General features: G+C 42.9%; 1 protein-coding gene across 1 annotated transcript in view; it reads right to left on the reverse strand.

Moving 5' to 3' along the window:
• Nucleotides 1-11,915: 11,915 nt before the first annotated feature.
• Nucleotides 11,916-22,398, reverse strand: part of LOC106579369 (SH3 and cysteine-rich domain-containing protein 2) — a 42,098-nt gene continuing 31,615 nt past the window's right edge. The window contains exons 4-11 of the mRNA XM_014159209.2: nucleotides 21,898-21,982; nucleotides 21,583-21,695; nucleotides 21,316-21,385; nucleotides 19,013-19,065; nucleotides 17,964-18,052; nucleotides 17,389-17,440; nucleotides 12,553-12,690; nucleotides 11,916-12,369 (exon numbers count right to left, since the gene is read on the reverse strand). Of these exons, the coding sequence (XP_014014684.2) occupies nucleotides 12,271-12,369; nucleotides 12,553-12,690; nucleotides 17,389-17,440; nucleotides 17,964-18,052; nucleotides 19,013-19,065; nucleotides 21,316-21,385; nucleotides 21,583-21,695; nucleotides 21,898-21,982 (699 nt within the window). The 3' untranslated portion in view covers nucleotides 11,916-12,270. The remainder of the gene's footprint in view (nucleotides 12,370-12,552; nucleotides 12,691-17,388; nucleotides 17,441-17,963; nucleotides 18,053-19,012; nucleotides 19,066-21,315; nucleotides 21,386-21,582; nucleotides 21,696-21,897; nucleotides 21,983-22,398) is intronic.

Here is a 22,398-nt window from a genome sequence, read left to right on the forward strand (position 1 = left end):
CTCCCAATGATCATCGTTTGCAGCACGCGATCCATGGCGGTACCCAGATGTTGCAATATGGTCGCGTGCTGCTTGACGCTCTCCTCTATCGCCACAGGGAGGGCGTCTGCTCCTGCAGACTCCATTCTTGGTGAGTAATTCTGTAATGTCGTCTGTGTGAAACTTGTGTAGAGGAGTCAGGCGCAGGACAGCAGATATGAGTAAATAAACGTAATTAACTCAAAATAGACAAAAATGATACAATAAAGCAAGCCTACAATAACGGACCGTATTACATACAAACAATTACTCACAAACAAACATGGGGGAACAGAGGGTTAAATAATGAACAAGTAATTGGGGAATTGAAACCAGGTGTGTAAGACAAAGACAAAACAAATGGAAATGAAAAGTGGATCGGTGATGGCTAGAAGGCCGGTGACATCGACCACCGAACGCCGCCCGAACAAGGAGAGGAACCGACTTCGGCGGAAGTCGTGACAGCAGTCTCCTCTGAACAGTTGATGTTGATATGTGTCTGTGACTTGAACTCTGTGAAGCATTTATTTGTGCTGCAATCTGAGGTGCAGTTAACTCTAATGAACTTATCCTATGCAGCAGAGTTAACTCTGGGTCTGCCTTTCCTGTGGCGGTCCTCATGAGAGCCAGTTTCATCATATCGCTTGGTGGTTTTTGCGACCGCACTTGAAGAAACGTTCAAAGTTGTTGAAATTTTCCGCATTGACTGACCTTCATGTCTTGAAGTAATGATGGACTGTCATTTCCCTTTGCTTATTATAATATGGACTTGCTCTTTTACCAAATAGCGCTATCTTCTGTATATCAGCCCTACCTTGTCACAACACAACTGATTGGCTCAAACGCATTGAGAAGGAAAGAAATTCCACAAATGAACTTTTAACAAGTGTCACAAGTATCTTCGTCTTCTAACGATAATGCGAAATCGTCATCGGAAAAGGTAGACCAATACGCAGCAGGTGTGCAGTTGTTCATTTTGAACATTTAATTAAATCAACACGAATACAAAAACAACAAACAAGAAAACGAACGATAAACTGACAGTCTGCAAAGCATAGGCTCAACACAGAACAATCACCCACAAATCACACACACAAACACACCCTAATATATGGGACTCTCAATCAAAGGCAGATAGACAACACCTGCCTTCAACTGAGAGTCCCAACCCCACTTAACCAAACATAGAAACACACACACCAGACTAACCATAGAATACAAACACATAGACCATCAACCAAAAACCCGGAAATACTAAATCAAACACCCTTTACACAAACACACCACCCCGAACCACATAAAACAAATACCCTCTGCCACGTCCTGACCAAACTACAAAACAATTAACCTTATACTGGCCAGGACGTGACAGTACCCCCCCCTTAAAGGTGCTTCCCCAGAAGCACCTTAACAAAAAATAACCCCAAGCAACACCAAAGAAAATTCCCCTTTTCTAAAGGGAGGGAAGGGAGGGTGGCTGCCGTCAACGACGGCACTGTGCTACACCCCCCCTCCCCAACCCACCTATTTCTGGAGGTGGCTCCGGCTCAGGCCGTTCCAGGCTGTCTGGGCAGTCTGGCAGCTCGGGACAGTCTGGGCAGTCTGGCAGCTCGGGACAGTCTGGCAACTCGGGGCAGTCTGGCAACTCGGGGCAGTCTGGGCAGTCTGGCAACTCGGGACAGTCTGGGCAGTCTGGCAACTCGGGACAGTCTGGGCAGTTTGGCAACTCGGGACAGTCTGGCAACTCGGGACAGTCTGGGCAGTCTGGCCACTCCGGCAGTTCAGGGCAGTCTGGCCACTCCGGCAGTTCAGGGCAGTCTGGCCACTCCGGCAGTTCAGGGCAGTCTGGCCACTCCGGCAGTTCAGCGCAGTCTGGCCACTCCGGCAGTTCAGCGCAGTCTGGCCACTCCGGCAGTTCAGCGCAGTCTGGCCACTCCGGCAGTTCAGCGCAGTCTGACCTCTCTGGCGACTGTTGACTGGCGGGCAGCTCTGACGACTGTTGACTGGCGGGCAGCTCTGACGACTGTTGACTGGCGGGCAGCTCTGACGACTGTTGACTGGCGGGCAGCTCTGACGACTGTTGACTGGCGGGCAGCTCTGACGACTGTTGACTGGCGGGCAGCTCTGGTGACGACTGTTGACTGGCGGGCAGCTCTGGTGACGACTGTTGACTGGCGGGCAGCTCTGGTGACGACTGTTGACTGGCGGGCAGCTCTGGTGACGACTGTTGACTGGCGGGCAGCTCTGGTGACTGTTGACTGGCGTGGCTGGGTTGACGCACTTGTAGCCTGGTGCGTGGTGCTGGTACTGGGCTTACCAGATTATATACACGCACCTCCAGGCTAGTGCGGGGAGCGGGAACAGGACGAGTCGGACTGGGTTGACGCACTTCCGGGTCCGCACGAGAGACAGGAGCTGGAAACCCAGGGCTATGGAGGCGCACAGTCGGTCTCGATCTTACCTCCTGCACAACCCGTCTTGGCTGGATGGAACTAGTAGCCCTGTACGAGCGGGGTGCTCGTACAGGGCAGACTGGGCTGTGCAGGGGCCTGATGGTAGCCGTGCGTAGAGCGGGAGTTGGGTAGCCTGGTCCTCGGAGGCGTACCGGCGACCAGATGCGCTGCGCAGGCATCCTCCTACCAGGCTGGATGCCCGCTCTAGCACGGCACCTGCGAGGGGCTGGAATAACACGCACCGGACTGTGCGTGCGTATGGGTGAAATAGTGCGCTCCTCAGCGAAACATAGCGCTCTCCACCCCATACGCTCCTCCATATAACCACGGGTAGCTGGCTTCCGGCTCTTCTTACGCCTAGCCAAACTACCCGTGTGCCCCCCAAAAAAAAATTCTTGGGGGTGCCTCTCGTGCTTCTCCCTCAGCGCGTACTTGGCCTCGTACCTCCGCCTCTCTGCCTTGGCTGCCTCAATTTCCCACTGCGGGCGGCGATAATCCTCAGCCTGGTGCCAAGGTCCGGCCCCGTCCAGAACTTCCTCCCAGGTCCACTTCTCCCGCCAGTCCAACTCGAATTCCCTCTGCTCCTTCTTCTGCTGCTTGGTCCTTGAGTGGTGGGTGATTCTGTCACAAGTATCTTCGTCTTCTGACGATAATGCGAAATCGTCATCGGAAAAGGTAGACCAATACGCAGCAGGTGTGCAGTTGTTCATTTTGAACATTTAATTAAATCAACACGAATACAAAAACAACAAACAAGAAAACGAACGATAAACTGACAGTCTGCAAAGCATAGGCTCAACACAGAACAATCACCCACAAATCACACACACAAACACCCTAATATATGGGACTCTCAATCAAAGGCAGATAGACAACACCTGCCTTCAATTGAGAGTCCCAACCCCACTTAACCAAACATAGAAACACACACACCAGACTAACCATAGAATACAAACACATAGACCATCAACCAAAAACCCGGAAATACTAAATCAAACACCCTTTACACAAACACACCACCCCGAACCACATAAAACAAATACCCTCTGCCACGTCCTGACCAAACTACAAAACAATTAACCTTATACTGGCCAGGACGTGACAACAAGGCACACCTGTTAATTGAAATGCATTCCAGGTGACTACATCAGGAAGCTGGTTGAGAGAATGCCAAGAGTTTGCAAAGCTGTCATCAAGGCAAAGTGTGGCTACTTTGAAGAATCTCAAATATAAAATATTTTTTGATATGTTTAATACTTTTTTGGTTAATACATGATTCCATGTGTGTTATTTCATAGTTTTGATGTCTTCACTATTACTCTACAATGTAGGAAATATTAAAAATAAAGAAAAACCCTGGAATGAGTAGGTGTGTCCAAACTTTAAACTGGTACTGGACATGTAGGTAGGGGTAAAGTGACTATATATTGATAATAAACAGCGAGTAGTAGCAGCGTAAAAAAAGGGGGGAAAGGGGTCAATGCAAATAGTCCGGGTAGCCATTTGATTAGCTGTTCAGTAGTCTTATTGTTTGGGGGTAGAAGCAGTTAAGAAGCATTTTGGACCTAGAAGAAGAAGAAGCCTCTTCGGGTAAGTTTTGGGGAAAAATATGTCTTCTGTAACCCCTTTTTTGGAGCTGGTGGAACTGTGTGCTTGGGCTGCTGTGTACCTCCTAGTTTGTTACTCTCTGAGCCGGCTTGGTACGCGGCTGTATGTCCCCATAGTATGCTATACCGAGTGACCGACTGAAAGGGAACGTACAGTTATGAATATAAATACTGTTCCCTGAAAGAGGGAGCAAGGTATAACATATTTTGGCACCGCGCCATCGCGGGAGTTGAGCTCGCTGAAGAGCGATACTGAGTTGAGGTAATGGATGCGAGCCCGATATTATAGCCAGGGAGACGGGGCTTCCGAGAGCGGGCTCGGCATCCATTGGCCCGTTGGGCAGGATTTCAGTTTTCTTCGGGTGAATATGATTGGTAGTTGACTCCCCATAGTATGTTGTTATACCTCGTTCCCTCCTTCAGGGAACAGTAGTTATAGTCAGAATTGTACATTTATGAGTGTCCGTCAAAATGTAATTTTAATACAGCAATTCTAAATAACTGCTTTATTTAGAATTGTTGCTATTCAACAATTTTGTAGAATGACACTAACACTGTTTATTTATTAAATAAAAATTCAAAGCAGAGTCACCTGTTTATAATGATATATTTTACAGTACTATGGTCTCCCCTGGCTCACATGCTCCCTGTGACGATAATAAAGTGTCTGTCTAATGTATTAACCAGCAAAACATTCTGAAAGGACCTGAGACACACACACACACACACACACACACACACACACACACACACACACACATCACTCCACTCTGCCAGCTCACTGTCTCACCTGCCAGCAGCACCCCTTCAATGCCAATTAGTTTAATTGGAACTAATTGTGTTATTTGGGCTCATTAAGGCGGAGCAAACTTCCTGAGCTCTGCCATGTCACTGTAGCCCTGTCCTGACCAAATTGTCCTCTACTGGCCTCATGGGTGGAATATTATTCATACTTATTCATCATTTCATAATTAATAAACATTATATTATTTTTTATGCTGAAAATCTGGTATTTCTGTGTCAAACGGTTTTGGTATATTGGGATATAATCTCAAAATGGAATACATTTCAACTGCTTTATATACAGTATCTGACATAGCACAGGTGCCTTCTTTTTTTAAAGCCCATAACTGTGTGTGAGGTTTATACTTTTGTTTCAAGTTAGATTTCACACTCTGTGTGACCCTGATTTAGCCCACTGCAGTAAAAGGTTAATCCTCTTAAATGTAACTAAATGTAATTGAAAATGCAATCTATGTAATCACCAAAAGTAATTATTTATCATGAGATAAAACATGAACTTTTGAGGACACAAGCTCAAGTACACAGTACAAATATAATGAAAATATGAAATATGAAATATTATGTATTTCCTATTCAACAAAACTACGAATAAGGCTTGAAATTACATATTTTCTTCTAAATATAAAATAATCAAGTTCTGAAAGGACTACCTATAAGATTTCACCTTCCTTATAACTGTAACTGCTCTTTCCATGACAGACTGACCAAGTGAATACAGGTGAAAGCTATGATCCTTTATTGATGTCACTTGATAAATCCACTTCAATCAGGGGAGGAGACAGGTTAAAGATGGATTTTTAAGCCTTGACACAATTGACACATGGATTGTGTACTGTATGTGTGCCATTCAGAGGGTGAATGGGCAAGACAAAACATTTAAGTGCCTTTGAATAGGGTATGGTAGTAGGTGACAGGCGCACCGGTTTGTGTCAAGAACTGCAACACTGCTGGGTTTTTCATGCTCAACAGATTTCCGTGTGTATCAAGAATGGTCCACCACTCGAAGGACATCCAGCCAACTTGACGTGACTGTGGGAAGCATTGGAGTCAACATGGGCCAGCATCCCTTTTGAACTCTTTCGACACCTTGTAGTCCATGCCCAGACGAACTGAGTCTGTTCTGAGGGCAAAAGGGTGTTCAACTCAATATTAGGAAGGTGTTCCTAATGAATGGTATACTCAGTGTAGATATGTGTATATTCAGTGTGCATGTTTTCTAAAGGCCTCTCTTGACCATCGCTGTGAATGTCTCAAAAAGCTCTAGCTTGGCTTCCTGAACTTGTTCGGAACTCGCCTTTCATCTCATTAATCTTGTCAATTTTTTAGATTACTGGCTATAAATTGATCTCTGAATGTGCTACAGCCACGAAACCACTCTCTCCTGCTGCGTTACAATGTAAGGATTCCCAGGCATAAAATTACGTTAGTGGCTGTGACGTAGGATTCTGCCAGGAGATGATGGACAGTCAGAAGAGCGAATAAAATGGTATAAGGGACATCCCAGCTTCAAGTGGTGTCAGATTTCACATCCTGCTTCACACAAGAAAATTAGACATATTAGAGTCAGGGCTATCGCTCGATGCAAGCCATTTCAATCTACGGTGTCCACAGATCGATTTATAAGCTAAAATGTTGGTCGGAACCGGTACCAGAACCACGCAGGTCCCCTAAACAGGGGGCTTTACATCGAAGTGGATTTAAACTAAAGAGTCCCAGAGGAGTGTCACTGTCACCACGGCATTCTGTGGCCAATGACTTACACAGCCAGTCATAGGGTTGTCATACAACTACACAGCTCCAAGACCAAATCTAAAATGACACCCTATTCCCCAGATAGTAAGTGATTGAAGTGAGCCAGTCCTGACCTGTATGGAGAACCGGCACCATCATTTTCTTCTTTGCGTGCATCTCTTATCGAATACTGGCTCTAATACAAACCTTTGTACAGACATATTAGTAACAGACTTTTTTTTCATTCCATTTCAAGCACTGCAATATGACCAGTGTTATGTACTGTATAAAAACATCCAGCTCTCGCCATAAGGAGTGAACTATAGTACAGTATGTAGTACAGTATGTACAGTATGTCATTTGAGATGCAGCCTAAGTGAGCCTCTGTAAACCAGAAGCCTTCATCATCACAAGGTCATCATTTCAGTTTATCTAATCAAACATTACTGTACTTCCTGACAGCCAACCAATTGGGTCTAAGCTGCAGCTAGAGCCAATAAAGGCAGCTGGGCAGGAGAGTGTGATGGCTTTCTATCTATAGGAGTAAAAATACAAAATAAAACAGCTGTTGATTGATTTGATGGAAATTTATTGACATGTGTACAGGTCACAGTCCAGGTGGCCATGCAGGAAGGGAGACTGTGTGTGTCAATGCCAGGTGGATGGGGAGGGAAATGACCTTGGAGTACTGGTCCAGAGCCAGGCTTGGTTAGTCAGTCTCAAATAAACTGATCCACGATCAGCCCTTAAAGGGCTGGTCTTATACCCGTTATACCTCTAAAACCTTTATTACGCAGCTATTCTTTAAAGCTACGTGCTGTAAGATTTCAAGTCACTCCAGTGGTAATTTTGACTAATAAAATACACCTCTTGATGAGGAGAACATATATACCGTAATTTCCGGACTATTGAGCGCACCTGAATATATGCCGCAGCCACTGAATTTAAAAAATATTTTTATTTTGAACATAAATAAGCCGCACGTCTATAAGCCGCAGGTGCCTACCGGTACATTGAAACAAATGAACTTTACACAGGCTTTAACGAAACACGGCTTGTAACAAAAATAAATAGGCTTTAACGAAACACGGCTTGTAACAAAAATAAATAGGCTTTAACGAAACACGGCTTGTAACAAAAATAAATAGGCTTTAACGAAACACGGCTTGTAACAAAAAAATAATAATTAGCAGTAAGCTTTAGTTGTCTTTTTGCACTGAGTAAATTCCTCACGCTGCTGTTTCCAACGTCTTATCATCGACTCATTAAGACCAAGCTCCCGTGCAGCAGCTCTATTTCCTTTTCCAACAGCCAGATCAATCGCCTTCAACTTGAAAGCTGCATCATATGCATTTCTCCGTGTCTTTGCCATGATGAGGGTGACAAAATGACTACCGTAATCAGAATGATGGGAAGTTTGAGAGCGCTCGATTTAATCTAAACAGTAAACAAGAAAGTTGTTTGACCTTAACCCGTTCGTCAATTTCATTGGTCTAATGAAAGCTTCATGCCGCCAAAAAACGGAGCACGCCACAGAATGTGTTTTTAAAAAAAAAAAATTGAAAGCGGGAAAAATCCATATATTAGCCGCGTCATTGTTTAAGCCGCGAGGTTCAAAGCGTTGGAAAAAAGTTGCGGCTTATAGTCCGGAAATTACGGTACCATACATATTACTCCATTGTCTTTGCTTTTGTAGTTATGTAGGACTTTGTAAACAAATTACTGTATGTATAGCTTTAAATCATGTATGAAAAAGTACTGTTGCTCTCATGAAATGTCGTCCCCTTGATCACTATAAAAATATCATATAATTAAATTGCTATATGCGTGTGTCACTGTACTGGAATGCATCGTAATGCTCCAATGCTTGGTGGACCCACTCCTTGATGGCCAAGAAATCCAAGAGTGTGGCTTAATTGCAATATACACCTTATAACTGTTAGTAAAGATTGAGACTATACTGAGGGGTAAGCAGATGTACAGAGTGACTAGAATGGGTAGAGTGCAAAGCCCTGTGGTTGGGTTGTGCTTTTAAGTCTCGATGCTGATATATTAGGTAGGGAATGAATGCCGTTACTGAAAACAGTGAACTCTTTGATAGCCATATACCACATGGTTAAGGCCATGATAACTGAATACATACAACAGTTTCCCCATAGTTCTATTTAAATGCAGTACCAGTCAAAAGTTTGGACACACCTACTGCTTCAAGGGTTTTTCTTTATTTTTTACATTGTAGAATAATAGTGAAGACATCAAAACTATGATGTAATACATATGGACTCATGTAGTAACCAAAAAAGCATGGAAGAATCTAAAATATATTTTGATTTGTTTAAAGTAGCCACCCTTTGCCTCGATGACAGCTTTGCGCACAATTGGCAAACTCTCAACCAGCTTCATGAGGTGCAATGTATTTCAATTAACAGGTCTGCCTTGTTAAAAGTTAATTTGTGGAATTTCTTTCGTTCTTACTACATTTGAGCCATTTAGCTGTGTTGTGACAATGTAGGGGTGGTCTACAGAAGATAGCCCTATATAGTAAAGACCAAGTCCATATTATGGCAAGAACAGCTCAAATAAGCAAAGAGAAACGACAGTCCACCATTACTTTAAGACATGAAGGTCAGTCAATCCGGAACAGTTTCTTCAAGTGGAGTCGCAAAAACCATCAAGCGCTATAATGAAACTGGCTCTCATGAGGCCCGCCACAGGAAAGGAAGACCTAGAGTTAACTCTGCTGCAGAGGATAAGTTTATTAGATTTACCAGCCTCAGAAATTGCAGCCCAAATAAATGCTTCACAGAGTTCAAGTAACAGACACATCTCAACATCTACTCTTCAGGGAAGATTGTGTGAATCAGGCCTTCATGATCGAATTGCTGCAAAGAAACCACCACTAAAAGACACCAATAGGAAGAAGAGACACCAGCAATGGACATTAGACTGGTGGAAATCTGTCCTTTGGTCTGATGAGTCCAAATTTGAGATTTTTGGTTCCAACCACAGTGTCTTTATGAGACGCAGAGTAGGTGAACGGATGATCTCCGCACGTGTGGTTCCCACCATGAAGTATGGAGGAGGACGTGTGATGGTGTGGGGGTGCTTTGCTGGTGACACTGTCAGTGATTTGTTTAGAATTTAAGGCAGACTTAACCAGCATGGCTACCACAGCCTTCTGCAGCGACACGCCATCCCATCTGGTTTGTGCTTAGTGAGACTATCACTTGTTTTCAATAGGACAATGACCAAAAACACACCTCCAGGCTGTGAAAATTTTGTTTCCATTTTTTTATTTGAATTAATTATTTAACTAGGCAAGTCAGTTAAGAACAAATTCTTATTTACAATGACTGCCTACACCATCGCTGTAAAAGTTATTTGACTAGGGCTATTTGACCAAGAAGGAGAGCGATGCATCAGATGACATGGCTTCCATAATCATCCGACCTCAACCCAATTGAGATGGTTTGGATCGCAGAGTGAAGGAAAAGCAGCCAACAAGTGCTCAGCATATGTGGGAACTCCTTCAAGAATGTTGGAAAAGCATTCCTCATGAAGCTGGTTGGGAGAATGCCAAGAGTGTGCAAAGCTGTCATCAAGGCAAAGAGTGGCTACTTTGAAGAATCAAAAACCTATAATATATTTTGATTTGTTTAACACTTTTTTGGTTACTACATGATTCCATGTTTTCATAGTTTTGATGTTTTCACTATTATTCTACAATGTAGCAAATAGTAAAAATAATGAAAAACCCTTGAATGAGTAGGTGTGTCCAAACTTTTGACTGGTACTGGGTGGTTATTGCCAAGAAATCTTCTGACTGCTACGGAGTGAATCCTAGAGTGAATAAATCAGCAAATGAAGTAATGACATCCACAGGACGTTATATACAGTGATTTCATAGATATTACACTCTCAATTCAGCGGGATACACAAAAACATCCTTTGTCCGGCCTAGGCATTTGAGTGTGTTAGAATGGTATGTTCAACACAAGATGCAGACTATTTCTCTGGAGAGAAAAAACAAGAACATGGAAACAAGCATTACCAAAAGGGCTGAAGACATGTGAAAATCATTTTGTCGGGTGGTTGCATCCCAACACATTCCATGAGAATAATGTATTACTAACTTACTATAAAATGCTATGAAAATGGCTGACATCCAGAGGCCTACGGAGGAGCCCATACAGAGGGAGGAATCGGATGTTTAGGTTAAGCTTTGTGTCTGAGTGTCTTATCATGCTACACCGTCTCAGTGCTGTGACCACTGTGACCTCTGCTGCATTCACAGAGCTCTAAGCCTTTAGTGATCACAGAGAGGGAGAGAGTGCTAGACAGAGAGCATGTGTGATATACAGAGAGGTGGGGGAAAATAAATAGGGGGAGAGGGACAGAGGTCCCAAATAATCACCCATTGTTGGGAAGGACATCACAGCAGGATTAACATGTGTGTCTGTCTCCCCTCACTCTCCTGGCTAAACCCTTCTTAATAGTAAAGATAATTAATGATAATGGATTGGATTTATATAGCGCTTTTCCAGATGCTCGGAGCACTTTAAACCTCATCCAACACCTACAGGTATGTGTAGCACCCACCTGGATGATGCCACGGAAGCCATTTTGCACCAAAAACAACTGTTAGCCTTTTAGCTAAACAAATTGTCAAATGGGATTGACCAATGTAAAGCAAAGAAGGGGAGTTAGCAAAGATTAAATGCTAGGACCTGAACTTCCCAGTGGTCAGGGAGTGAGTGAAGCATGCATCAATACATTTGACTCAACAGTACACTTTCAATTACATTGTCCAAGCTACAATCCTCAAATCAAGCATAAGGCCCTTGAGGCCCCCTTCTACCCACTTTGGTTTGCCCCAATGTGTTAAATAATCTGTGCCACAGGGAATGCGGCTATGCCCTATCTGGCTGGGAGGACAACCTCAAAGGAAAAGAGCTTGGTCGCAACAAGCTGCTACAATAAAATGCTACAGAACTTGGACTCACAAAAACGTCCAAATTTCACTTTCACATGAAATCCAAAAGGTCACACGACCAACACGGCGAATAACTGCCAGTCTTCTCCACCTTGGCTCAAGCAGAAGCTGTGCTTGTGTAGATTGTGAGGTATCCATACATCTTTCAGACAACCGCTGCCTGCTACAGTCACGCCGCCCAAGCTCCAGGGCCATTGTTAGCATTAGTGTCTTTGTGCAGTGTGTGTGTGTGTGTGTGTGTGTGTGTGTGTGTGTGTGTGTGTGTGTGTGTGTGTGTGTGTGTGTGTGTGTGTGTGTGTGTGTGTGTGTGTGTGTGTGTGTGTGTGTGTGTGTGTGTGTGTGTGTGTGTGAGAGAGAGAGAACAGGTAAAAGAGTGTGAGGGTACACCACAGGTAAAGCAGCTAGCTCAACAGAAGCCCTCCCCCCTCCTTTCTCTCTAAATTATTCCACCACTCCAAGCAAAGCAGTGAAACCAATTTGATCCTGGCCAGTGTCCACCATATTCTCCCTCCCTCTCTATGTTTTCTGGTGTTGGTGGGAGGGTCCATTTCCACATCCAGGGAGTTGGCAGTCAGTGAGGTGTTAGGGAAGCGCTCCTGATAGAGGGTGGTCTTCAGGGCAGAACGAGGGTCGGGACACAGAGAATTCCCTTCTTTGACGGAAGTCATATCTCCAGAAGGTACTTGGAAGGGACTAGACCTCTCTTTTTCCCACTGCTCAGCTTTAGGAAACCGTCCAACTCTTCGTTCTTCCCCACACAGATCTAGTTTGAGAAAAGAAAGGTGTGTGTTTAGTACAGGTGTGTGTGTGTGTGTGTGTGTGTGTGTGTGTGTGTGTGTGTGTGTGTGTGTGTGTGTGTGTGTGTGTGTGTGTGTGTGTGTGTGTGTGTGTGTGTGTGTGTGTCTGTGCGTGTGTGCGCGTGTTTTGTGCGTGTGTGTCAGCGTACCTGAGCCTCTTTCACAGTCATCTGCCCTCTGTCACGGTCACCATGGAAACCACCCGTAACCTTCCACACACGCTCACCTGGGCGCACTCTCTGTACAAAGTTGGCGGGGAAGAAACCCAGCTTGTCTTTGCTTTTCCCCTGCGAACACACACGGCAGAACATAGTTAAGATAATTAATTACACTATGCTCGTATATTCTCAGGGATGTAGTGATAAAAAGGTGTGTAAACGCCGAATGCCAATAGACAAACGGCACATCCATGTAGATACAGCACTTTTTTATTGTTTGAACAAATGGTGTGTCTGCATGAACGCTTGTGTCCCGACGTGTTTGTGTGTAACTGTGTGAGCTGACGATTGCCTTTCCATCTGGGCTCACCTTACCTCCATTAGGCCAAACCAAAAGGCAAAGCACATAAAACTTTCATTACATCCTGCTCCACTTACTGACTAGCTCTGCTAAACCGAAGTTGCCCAAAGACACTGATTTAAGGTCAGTTTTGCTTTTCCCCACCTAATGGTTACAGGTAGAATTGGGGGAAGTTAAGATGATCCTAGATCTGTGCTTATGGCCAACTTGTACCTAGATAAAGACACTACCCTCTCCATTGTCTAAGAACACTTCATGGAGATGTACTGTATATTAGTGATGCACCGGTTGACCTCGCATGTTTAGGGTCAGGAAATATTGTGTGGATGAAGGGCGTGTGGGTGGCGGGCTGGTTGAATATAGATAAAACAATGCATTAAAAATTCATAAATGTATAATTCTCGTGCAATTCATATCTATGGGCTACATTGAGGTTTTTCTTACATTATTTTTATCTGGCGTTAGTGCGTAGCCTAAGCTTTAGGGCCTAACTGTACAACCTGGACTCAGGGGTACGTTTTGTATGTATTCATTTGTGGATGTCTATCATTCATTTCGTATGATATGTTACGAATTACAATTTGTATGATATGTTACAAATTGCAATTCGTACAATAAGCTACAAATTACAATTTGTTGTGGCTAATGTTAGCTAGGTGGCTAACACTAATGTTAGCTAGGTGGCTAACGTTAGCTAGGCAAGGGGTTAGGGTTAGGGGTTAACGTTAAGGCTAAAGTTAGAAGTTAGGTTAAAGGGTTAAGGTTAGGTTTAGGGTAAGGGTAAGGGTGAGCTAATATGCTAAGTAGTTGCAAAGGAGCTAAAAATTTGTATGTATTGGCAAAGTTGCTAATTAGCTAAAATGCTAAAGTTGTCCAAGATAGACGTTTGTGTTATGTAACCGACCAACCGCCCTACTTTCATTTTAGCCTTAAGTAACCTTCTGTCTTACCAAATGTAACATATCATACTAATTTGAGTGTCCCGGATTTACATTTACTATGTTACGTCTAGCCTATGAGACCAGGCTGAACTGTAGCACACCAAATACACACCAATTGCCAAACGCTTTTGGGAACTTGAGCAGAAAAAGTTAATGACGATCCACAGAGGCAAAAAGGACAATGCCGGAGTTTAATTCAATAAGAGAAAAGCTGCAAAATGGGAAGTTACAAATAAATAGAAGGGAGGGCCAGAACAGTAGTCTAATGTTTGGGAAAGATTTTGTGAAGTGGTAAAAGAGGATGTTAGCAGTGTCGGCTATGTTATGTGTGATGATTGTGAGGCACTATACAAATTCGACAGTCACAAGACGGGGACTTCAAAAGGGCACGTCAAGGGAACTGTACAGTTTAGATGGGTTAAATGGAATAGTAGCATAACTGAAATCTGGACACTGACTGTTGGTCTATAACCTCTCACATAGCCTAATATAATATACTCCTGCAGAATAAAGCATTTCCTGCAGTAAAATTAAACACCAAATGTACATTTTTATCAGGAACAGGAGTGGAGAAATATGGATTTCTTTCTTTCTCAGCATCTTGAGAGAATGAATGCATGGTTAAGGACTGTCTGTAAATGGTGGAGGTGCTATAACCATCATAAAAGATGATCGTATTCCAACCACATAGAATATATGCATCCAAGCCAAACTGAAATCTTATGAAAAACATGTTGGGCTATTTTTTTTAAAAACATAGAATTTTCTTACAACCGGTCAAACTGATGTCATTTGAAAATGTTGCACGAAAAATCTTCCCTGTTTTTTGTTGTTATTGTTTTCTCCCCAGTACCTAAATGTCTTTGCTGCGCGAGCGAAGCAGAGATGAAAGAGGGAAATGAAAACAAACTTTACCCGATGTCAACTAGATTGAAACATTCATTCTGTCGATTTATGAACAAGCGTTTATTTAGTCTTCTACAAAAGGTGCTATCTAGAACGAGTGCATTTTCTATATTTGTGGGTTAGGGTCGGGTGCAAGCCTCAGATTGTCATGTTATTACATACTGTATAATCAGGCGGTTGCAGATAGGTTATTAGCAAGTGCGGGCAGGTGCAGGTGAAGAAATAGCTGACCCGTGCATCACTACTGTATAAAGTATAGTAGATCCTGTTTGAATACTTGAATGCTTTCATGTCTTTTCTGATATTGACAAGACTGGAAGGGTGAAAGCTTTGTAATGGAGCCCTTAGATTTACAGTTGAAGTCGGAAGTTTACATACACTTAAATTGGAGTCATTAAAACTTGTTTTTCAACCACTCCACAAATTTCTTGTTAACAAAGTATAGTTTTGGCAAGTCGGTTAAGACATCTACTTTGTGCATGACAAGTAATTTTTACAACAATTGTTTACAGACAGATTATTTCACTTATAATTCACTGTATCACAATTCCAGTTGGTCAGAAGTTGACTGTGCCTTTAAACAGCTTGGAAACTTCCAGAAAATGATGTCATGGCTTTAGAAGCTTCTGACAGACTAATTGACATCATTTGTGTCAATTGGAGGTGTACCTGTGGATGTATTTAAAGACCTATCTTCAAAATCAGTGCCTCTTTGCTTGACATCATGGGGAAATCAAAAGAAATCAGCCAAGACCTCAGAAAAATAATTGTAGAACTCCACAAGTCTGGTTCATCCTTGGGAGCAATTTCCAAATGTCTGAAGATATCACGTTCGACTGTACAAACAATAGTACGCAAGTATAAACACCATGGGACCACGCAGCTGTCATGCCGCTCAGGAAGGAGACGCGTTCTGTCTCCTAGAGATGAACGTACTTTGGTGTGAAAAGTGCAAATCAATCCCAGAACAGCAGCAAAGGACCTTGTGAAGATGCTGGAGGAAACAGGTACAAAAGTATCTATAGCCACAATAAAACTAGTCTTATATCAACATAACCTGCAAGGCCGCTCAGCAAGGAAGAAGCCATTGCTCCAAAACCGCCATAAAAAAACCAGACTACTGTTTGCAACTGCACATGGGGACAAAGATCATACTTTTTGGAGAAATGTCCTCTGGTCTGATGAAACAAAAATAGAACTGTTTGGTCATAATGACCATCGTTATGTTTGGAGGGAAAAGGGGGACGCTTGCAAGCTGAAGAACACCATCCCAACCGTGAAGCACAGAGGTGGCAGCATTATGTTGTGGGGGTGCTTTGCTGCAGGAGGGACTGGTGCACTTCACAAAATAGATAGCATCATGAGGCAGGAAGATTATGTGGATATATTGAAGCAACATCTCAAGACATCAGTCAGGAAGTTAAAGCTTGTTTGCAAATGGGTCTTCCAAATGGACAAGCATACTTCCAAAGTTGTGGTAAAATGGCTTAAGGACAACAAAGTCAAGGTATTGGAGTGGCCATCACAAAGCCCTGACCTCAATCCCATAGAAAATCTGTGGGTAGACCTGAAAAAGCGCGTGCGAGCAAGGAGGCCTACAAACCTGACTCAGTTACACCAGCTCCGTCAGGAGGAATGGGCCAAAATTCACCCAACTTATTGTGGGAAGCTTGTGAAAGGCTACCCAAAACGTTTGACCCAAGTTAAACAATTTAAAGGCAATGCTACCAAATACTAATTGAGTGTATGTAAACTTCTGACCCAATGGGAATGTGATGAAAGAAATAAAAGCTGAAATAAATCTGTCACGTCCGGACCAGTTAAGGGTTATTTGTTGTTGGAGTTTGGTCAGGATGTGGCAGAGGGTATTTGTTTTATATGGTTTGGGGTGGTGATGTAGGTAGTAGGTCGTTTTATTTATGTATTCCGGGGGGTTTGGGCACTGCTCTGTGTTTATGAATTTCTATGTTTAGTTAGTTAGTTGTGGGTATAGGTTCTAGGTTTGTTTTCTATGTATAGTTAATTGGGATGGGACTCCCAATTGAAGGCAGGTGTGTTGAGTTGCCTTTGATTGGGAGTCCTATATAATAGGGTGTGTTTGTCTTTGTGTTGGTGGGTAGTTGTTTTTGCACTGCGTTTTGTATAGCCTGCAAAACTGTTGCTGTCGTGAGTATCATTTATTGTTTTTTTCCCTGTGGATGCTTTACTTTTGTTTATTAAAAAACTATGAGTATCCACATACCCGCTGCAGTTTGGTCAATTCAACACGGCACCTTTTGTGACAAAATCATTCTCTTTACTATTATTCTCTCTATTATACATTTCACATTCTTAAAATAAAGTGGTGATCCTGACTGGCCTAAGACAGGGAATTTGTACTAGGATTAAATGTCAGGAATTGTGAAAAACTGAGTTTAAATGTATTTGGCTGAGGTGTATGTAAACTTTCGACTTTAACTGTACCTATCCAAATGTGTTGCATTTTTCTAAAGGAAGGAAGGAAGAATGGATGGAAGAACGGAAGGAAGAACGGAAGGAAGGAAGAACAGAAGGAAGGAAGGAAGAACGGAAGGATAGTTAAAGAATTCTAACAAAACAAAAAACGTATTTTTCACCCACCTTCCACCAGTCCTCATTGGAGTCATCAGTTACTTGCACTCGATCGCCAGGTCTGAGAGTGAAACAACAGGTCCTGATTAAACACACAAATGCGCACACACACACACACACACATTCCCGGCTGCCTGTCCTTCTCAGTCTGTGGCTCCAACAGCGTTGCCAGTTACGTCTCAGACCCCCAGTGAGAAGGCAGATGGTCTGAGAGATGTGTTGGCACTGCACACCTGTCCTTCCTCTTTCTCTCACCTGCCCACTGCGACAATACCCCCTCCTCATACACACATACCTTTCTCCCTTCATCCATTCTTCATCACTGCCTATTTCTTTACCTCTAACTTTTTACCTTTCATGTGGTAATGCGAAGTCTGACTTTCTGTCTGAATACGTGTGCAGGCACACACACACACACACACACACACACACACACACACACACACACACACACACACACACACACACACACACACACACACACACACACACACACACACAAAATCACATGCATGCACACACACACACACACACACACACACACACACACACACACAAACAAAGGTACTATGTATTTAACTCACTGCAACTCCAGATCATTCTTCTCCTGAGGGATGAACTTGTACAGAGCCACGTAGGTGTGTACAGAGTGGACGTCGATGCGCTTTGGAGTCTGGACACACGCACACACCAGATTAGTCTAATTCACACACTTTGTATTTCATTTGATTACTTTGGTACTATTTTCACAAGTATGTGTGTGGTGAATTTTCAAAACTTCTATTACAAATTTCCAAACTGGTAACACTTGTAATGCAGCAAGTCTTGCATTCAAAACCTTTCATTGTGCATTCGTTTTGTTTGTGGACATCTTTCACCATTGATCCAAAATATAAGTTTACTTTCGAAATATGAGTACATTGGTTCACCAAAACACAAAATAATGATATCTTCTCAATTTAGTTATTTTAACAACCAGTTAATCCAATAGCAAAAAATGTAATATGCATGTTTAAAAATTGCCCATTGAATGTAGAATGATTCAGTACTGTAAATTACAGTACATTACACTGTTTTCACATTAGGCAATACACTTGCACTACACATTCAAATTTACTGAACATAACATTTCTGTAATTTCTATCCCATGTGTGACCAAAGGCGTGATCATTGAAGTCATCTTTCACAATGTAATCAAATGAAAGAAAGGAAAGAGACATAATATTTAGCAGGCACTAGTTTCTGTCCAGCCTGTCTTGAGCATTTGGCCATAGGTTCTCATCGAAATCGCAGTAAATATCCTCATTGTTCATGCGCCTGGGGAAAACCGTTTTGGCATGGCGAATCCAAGCCTGACATACTGTAGGTCTGGTTTGATGTCATTGCATGCCTCATCCATGGCCTGAAGGAGGGTGGTACACTCATGGGGATGGCAATCAATCGTAAATAGCATATACTACGCTATTACGGTACTGTATTGGCCTATGCAATTTTAGTAAAACAGGGGTGAACAAAAAGTCACATGGAGGTTGATAGGTAGAGTTTGAAAGGATAGATAAAGAGAGGGAGGGTTTAAAGTTAGAGGTGAAGAGGGATGAAAGGAGGAAAGGAAAGAGATATGCTGACTACGCACCTTCAGACTGACCCTGTCCTCTGAATCAGCCTCACTTTCAGGAGGATTGAGAGCTAGAGGGAGAGAGAGCGAGAGAGAGAGAGAGAGAAGATAGCTCGAGAGCAGGGAAGAGAGAGAGAGGAGAGAGAGAAAGAGAGAGGGAGGGAGGGAGGGAGAGTGAAAGAGAGAGAGGGAGCATACAGATTGAAAGAGAGTAGAGATACAGAAAGATAAAGAGAGAAAGAGGGAGGGGGTCTTGTCACTTTGCAGTATAGCACAAAGACAAGGTCAGTTAGTTAAAGCATACACAGTACTTTATATCATCGGATTTATTGAAAATGGAAAGACACTGGTGAATTCACTACAGACACGCATGCATACACAAACACGCACACACAAACACACAGGCATACTCTCACACACACACACACACACACACACACACACACACACACACACACACACACACACACACACACACACACACACACACACACACACACACACACACACACACACACACACACACACACCACCTAGTTTTGGCAATGGAAGGCCTTCTCAGTTTAATGGATGGGTATAATGATAGTCTATAATGAAAGAGATTATTTCAGGAGAGAGGACAATGGTTGACAGTCCAGGCTTGGCTTTTTGCAAGTTCAACCAACTAGTCACGTTGATGCAACATTACATATATAACATTACATTGATTACATTTAAATGACATGACATTGATAAATGAGTTTGAAATAATGAGGAAATAGGTTGACTCAACCATTTAAAGCCCAGAGTTTTGGGGGTTTGGAGTGAGCGTGCTTTAGGGTGAAAGGATAGGGAGGGGCAATGTTTCCTCTCAGCAACGCGAGTGCACAGGCGCAGCTTCCCAGGGACTGCCGCGCACAGAAGAAATATCAAGTCGCGCAGAGAAGCACGAAGTTCTAGAGTTACCCCCATTAGTTAACATTAGCAATGTTTGCCTTTACTATGGGAATTGTAATAGAATCAACGCAATATTAGCCACTTTCAATGCAACATACCAAAATAAAATAAAAGATTCATGCCTTAGTGTGCAAAACTAACTATGCAAAATATTTTGTTGTAGGCAGAATGCATCGGAATAGGAGTCTATTGCCCGTACTCTAAACAGACTGGTGCGCAATAACCAATCAGAGCTGCAGCAGACCTATATGCAAATGACCCATTGCCATATATGTATTTGTGCCACTTACTTTGAACTGGACTGTTTTACACCATGGGTGGTTGTGATTATCATGCGCTTCTTTTGAGATCAATGCGAGAAATGCATGTAGCCACGTGTTCACATTAGTTCATATTCTTTGCTAGTTAGTGAGTTATTAGCCCAGTTATAGCTAACTTGTAGTTAGCAATGTGGGAGTGATTGCTTCCTACAAGAGTACAAAACGTGTGTTTCTAGCCATCTTTGAAAATCGAGTCAGGTAAAGAGCTTTTTTATGCATTAAAGGGGCAGTGTTGTATTTTGAGACAGGCTTGAATAAGCTAAATAGCCAACAGGCAGAGGGTAGCATAATGTCTGATTTTCTGTAATAATGGTATGGGAATAATAACTCATTTTATTTGGTAAAGTGGTTTCTTGCATCAAACAACATTTTCAGTCACCTTGTCTGAAGGACAAGTGGATAAACAGGTTAATGTCAAGCCCTGCATGTTTTTTGCAAGTCTCATGGAATGTAAGCCTGCATCAAACACCACACATTGGCTGTTACTGTAGGATGAATGATATAAACCCTATTTCCGTGTTAAAATGTTATGTGATTCATTTTCTCCATAGTTTTTTTATGGTAGGCCACTCTGGTAGGCCTACATTATGATCAAATAGCCACAGTAGTCTACTTGGCCACTTAAAACTGTAAATTAAAGCATGTACAGCCTCAGTGTTCACAGAAAACGGGCATCGGAAGTTGCACAGAAATTTCACAAGGTTCAAGTTTGTACTCAGCAGACCTGAAATTTGCTCAGTGCTGAAAAATATTACAGGAAACATTGGGGAGGGGTTAGGGATAATAGCAAAGATGGTGGATAAACAAAGATAGTTCACTCTGGCTGTTTACCATTGAAAAAATTGTAATTCGTAATCTACTTAACGGGGTGGCTCTCCCATAGATACCAATGATGGGTCTGGTCTGCTTAGTTCATTGAATGTATATGAACCAGAAAAAAACAGAGAGTGGGATGTCTCACTTCCTCTTCCATCTCTGATAATAGGTTAGGAGTGAGAGGTTGGGGTGAGATGTCTGGTAATAGGTTAGGGGTGAGTAAATTGTGGGGAATTTGATCCAACTCACTCTCAGTCTCTGGGACAAACTCCTCCTCAACGATTGGTTGTGTTTCCAGTCCCTCCCCTACTCTCTCCACCTAAAGAAGATCAGAACAAGGTGCCAAGTCAGAGAGGGAAGAAGACAGCGTGCAAAAAAGGAAAGAAGCTGGGAAAATACTGCTCAGTTTTAACTCTTATTGTTAGCATTTGTATATCAAAACACATTGCTTTAGTGAGAAAACATTTCAAATCGACTATTTGTATCTATGAACGCAAGTGCGTGGAAACAGTGTACCTTATGAATGGGGGACTCAGTGATGCTTCCGAAGCTAGAGCGACTCATCTGTGCCAGCGACGTCCCATAACGCAGAGCCTCATACACAGGGTCAACTCCCCCTTTATCAGACTCTAGAAACACACACACACACACACACACACACACACACACACACACACACACACACACACACACACACACACACACAGAGAAAAACTATGTGTCAGGCTAAAGACCAGATCTTGGAATGAACTAAAGGTCTATGTATCTGTAGCATCAACACTGATCACTCAAGCAACATGCACGCGCACACACACATACACACTCCCTCACCTTGCGATGGTAGAGCTTCCTTGACCACCCCTAACATATCGTTAGTCAAGAGAGGGGAGCTGAAGTTTCGTTTAAAGGCCCCCGTCTAGCAGGCGAGAAAGAGAGAAGTAGAGTGGGATGAGAAGAGACAGAGAGGGGATGAATAACTGTCCCTATTTATTCATTTTATTTAACCTTTATTTAACTAGGCAATTCAGTTAAGAACAAATTCTTACCCTATCAGCTGAATGTTATTTAAGCAGCGAAAAGCGGACAAACACAAATGTCAGAAACTTTCCCACCGTAAATGGAGTCTTGTGGTTTACAAAGGGAGCTGAAAGTGTGTGTGTGTGTGTGTGTGTGTGTGTGTGTGTGTGTGTGTGTGTGTGTGTGTGTGTGTGTGTGTGTGTGTGTGTGTGTGTGTGTGTGTGTGTGTGTATGATATTCCCTCTGCAGTCTGTGGCTCGGGGGTCACCGTAAATTGAACAAGCAGACAGGTGGAACTCGATTCTTAGCCTTCTG

This window comes from Salmo salar, chromosome ssa19, assembly GCF_905237065.1.
Source record: "Salmo salar chromosome ssa19, Ssal_v3.1, whole genome shotgun sequence".
NCBI classification, from domain to species: domain Eukaryota; kingdom Metazoa; phylum Chordata; class Actinopteri; order Salmoniformes; family Salmonidae; genus Salmo; species Salmo salar.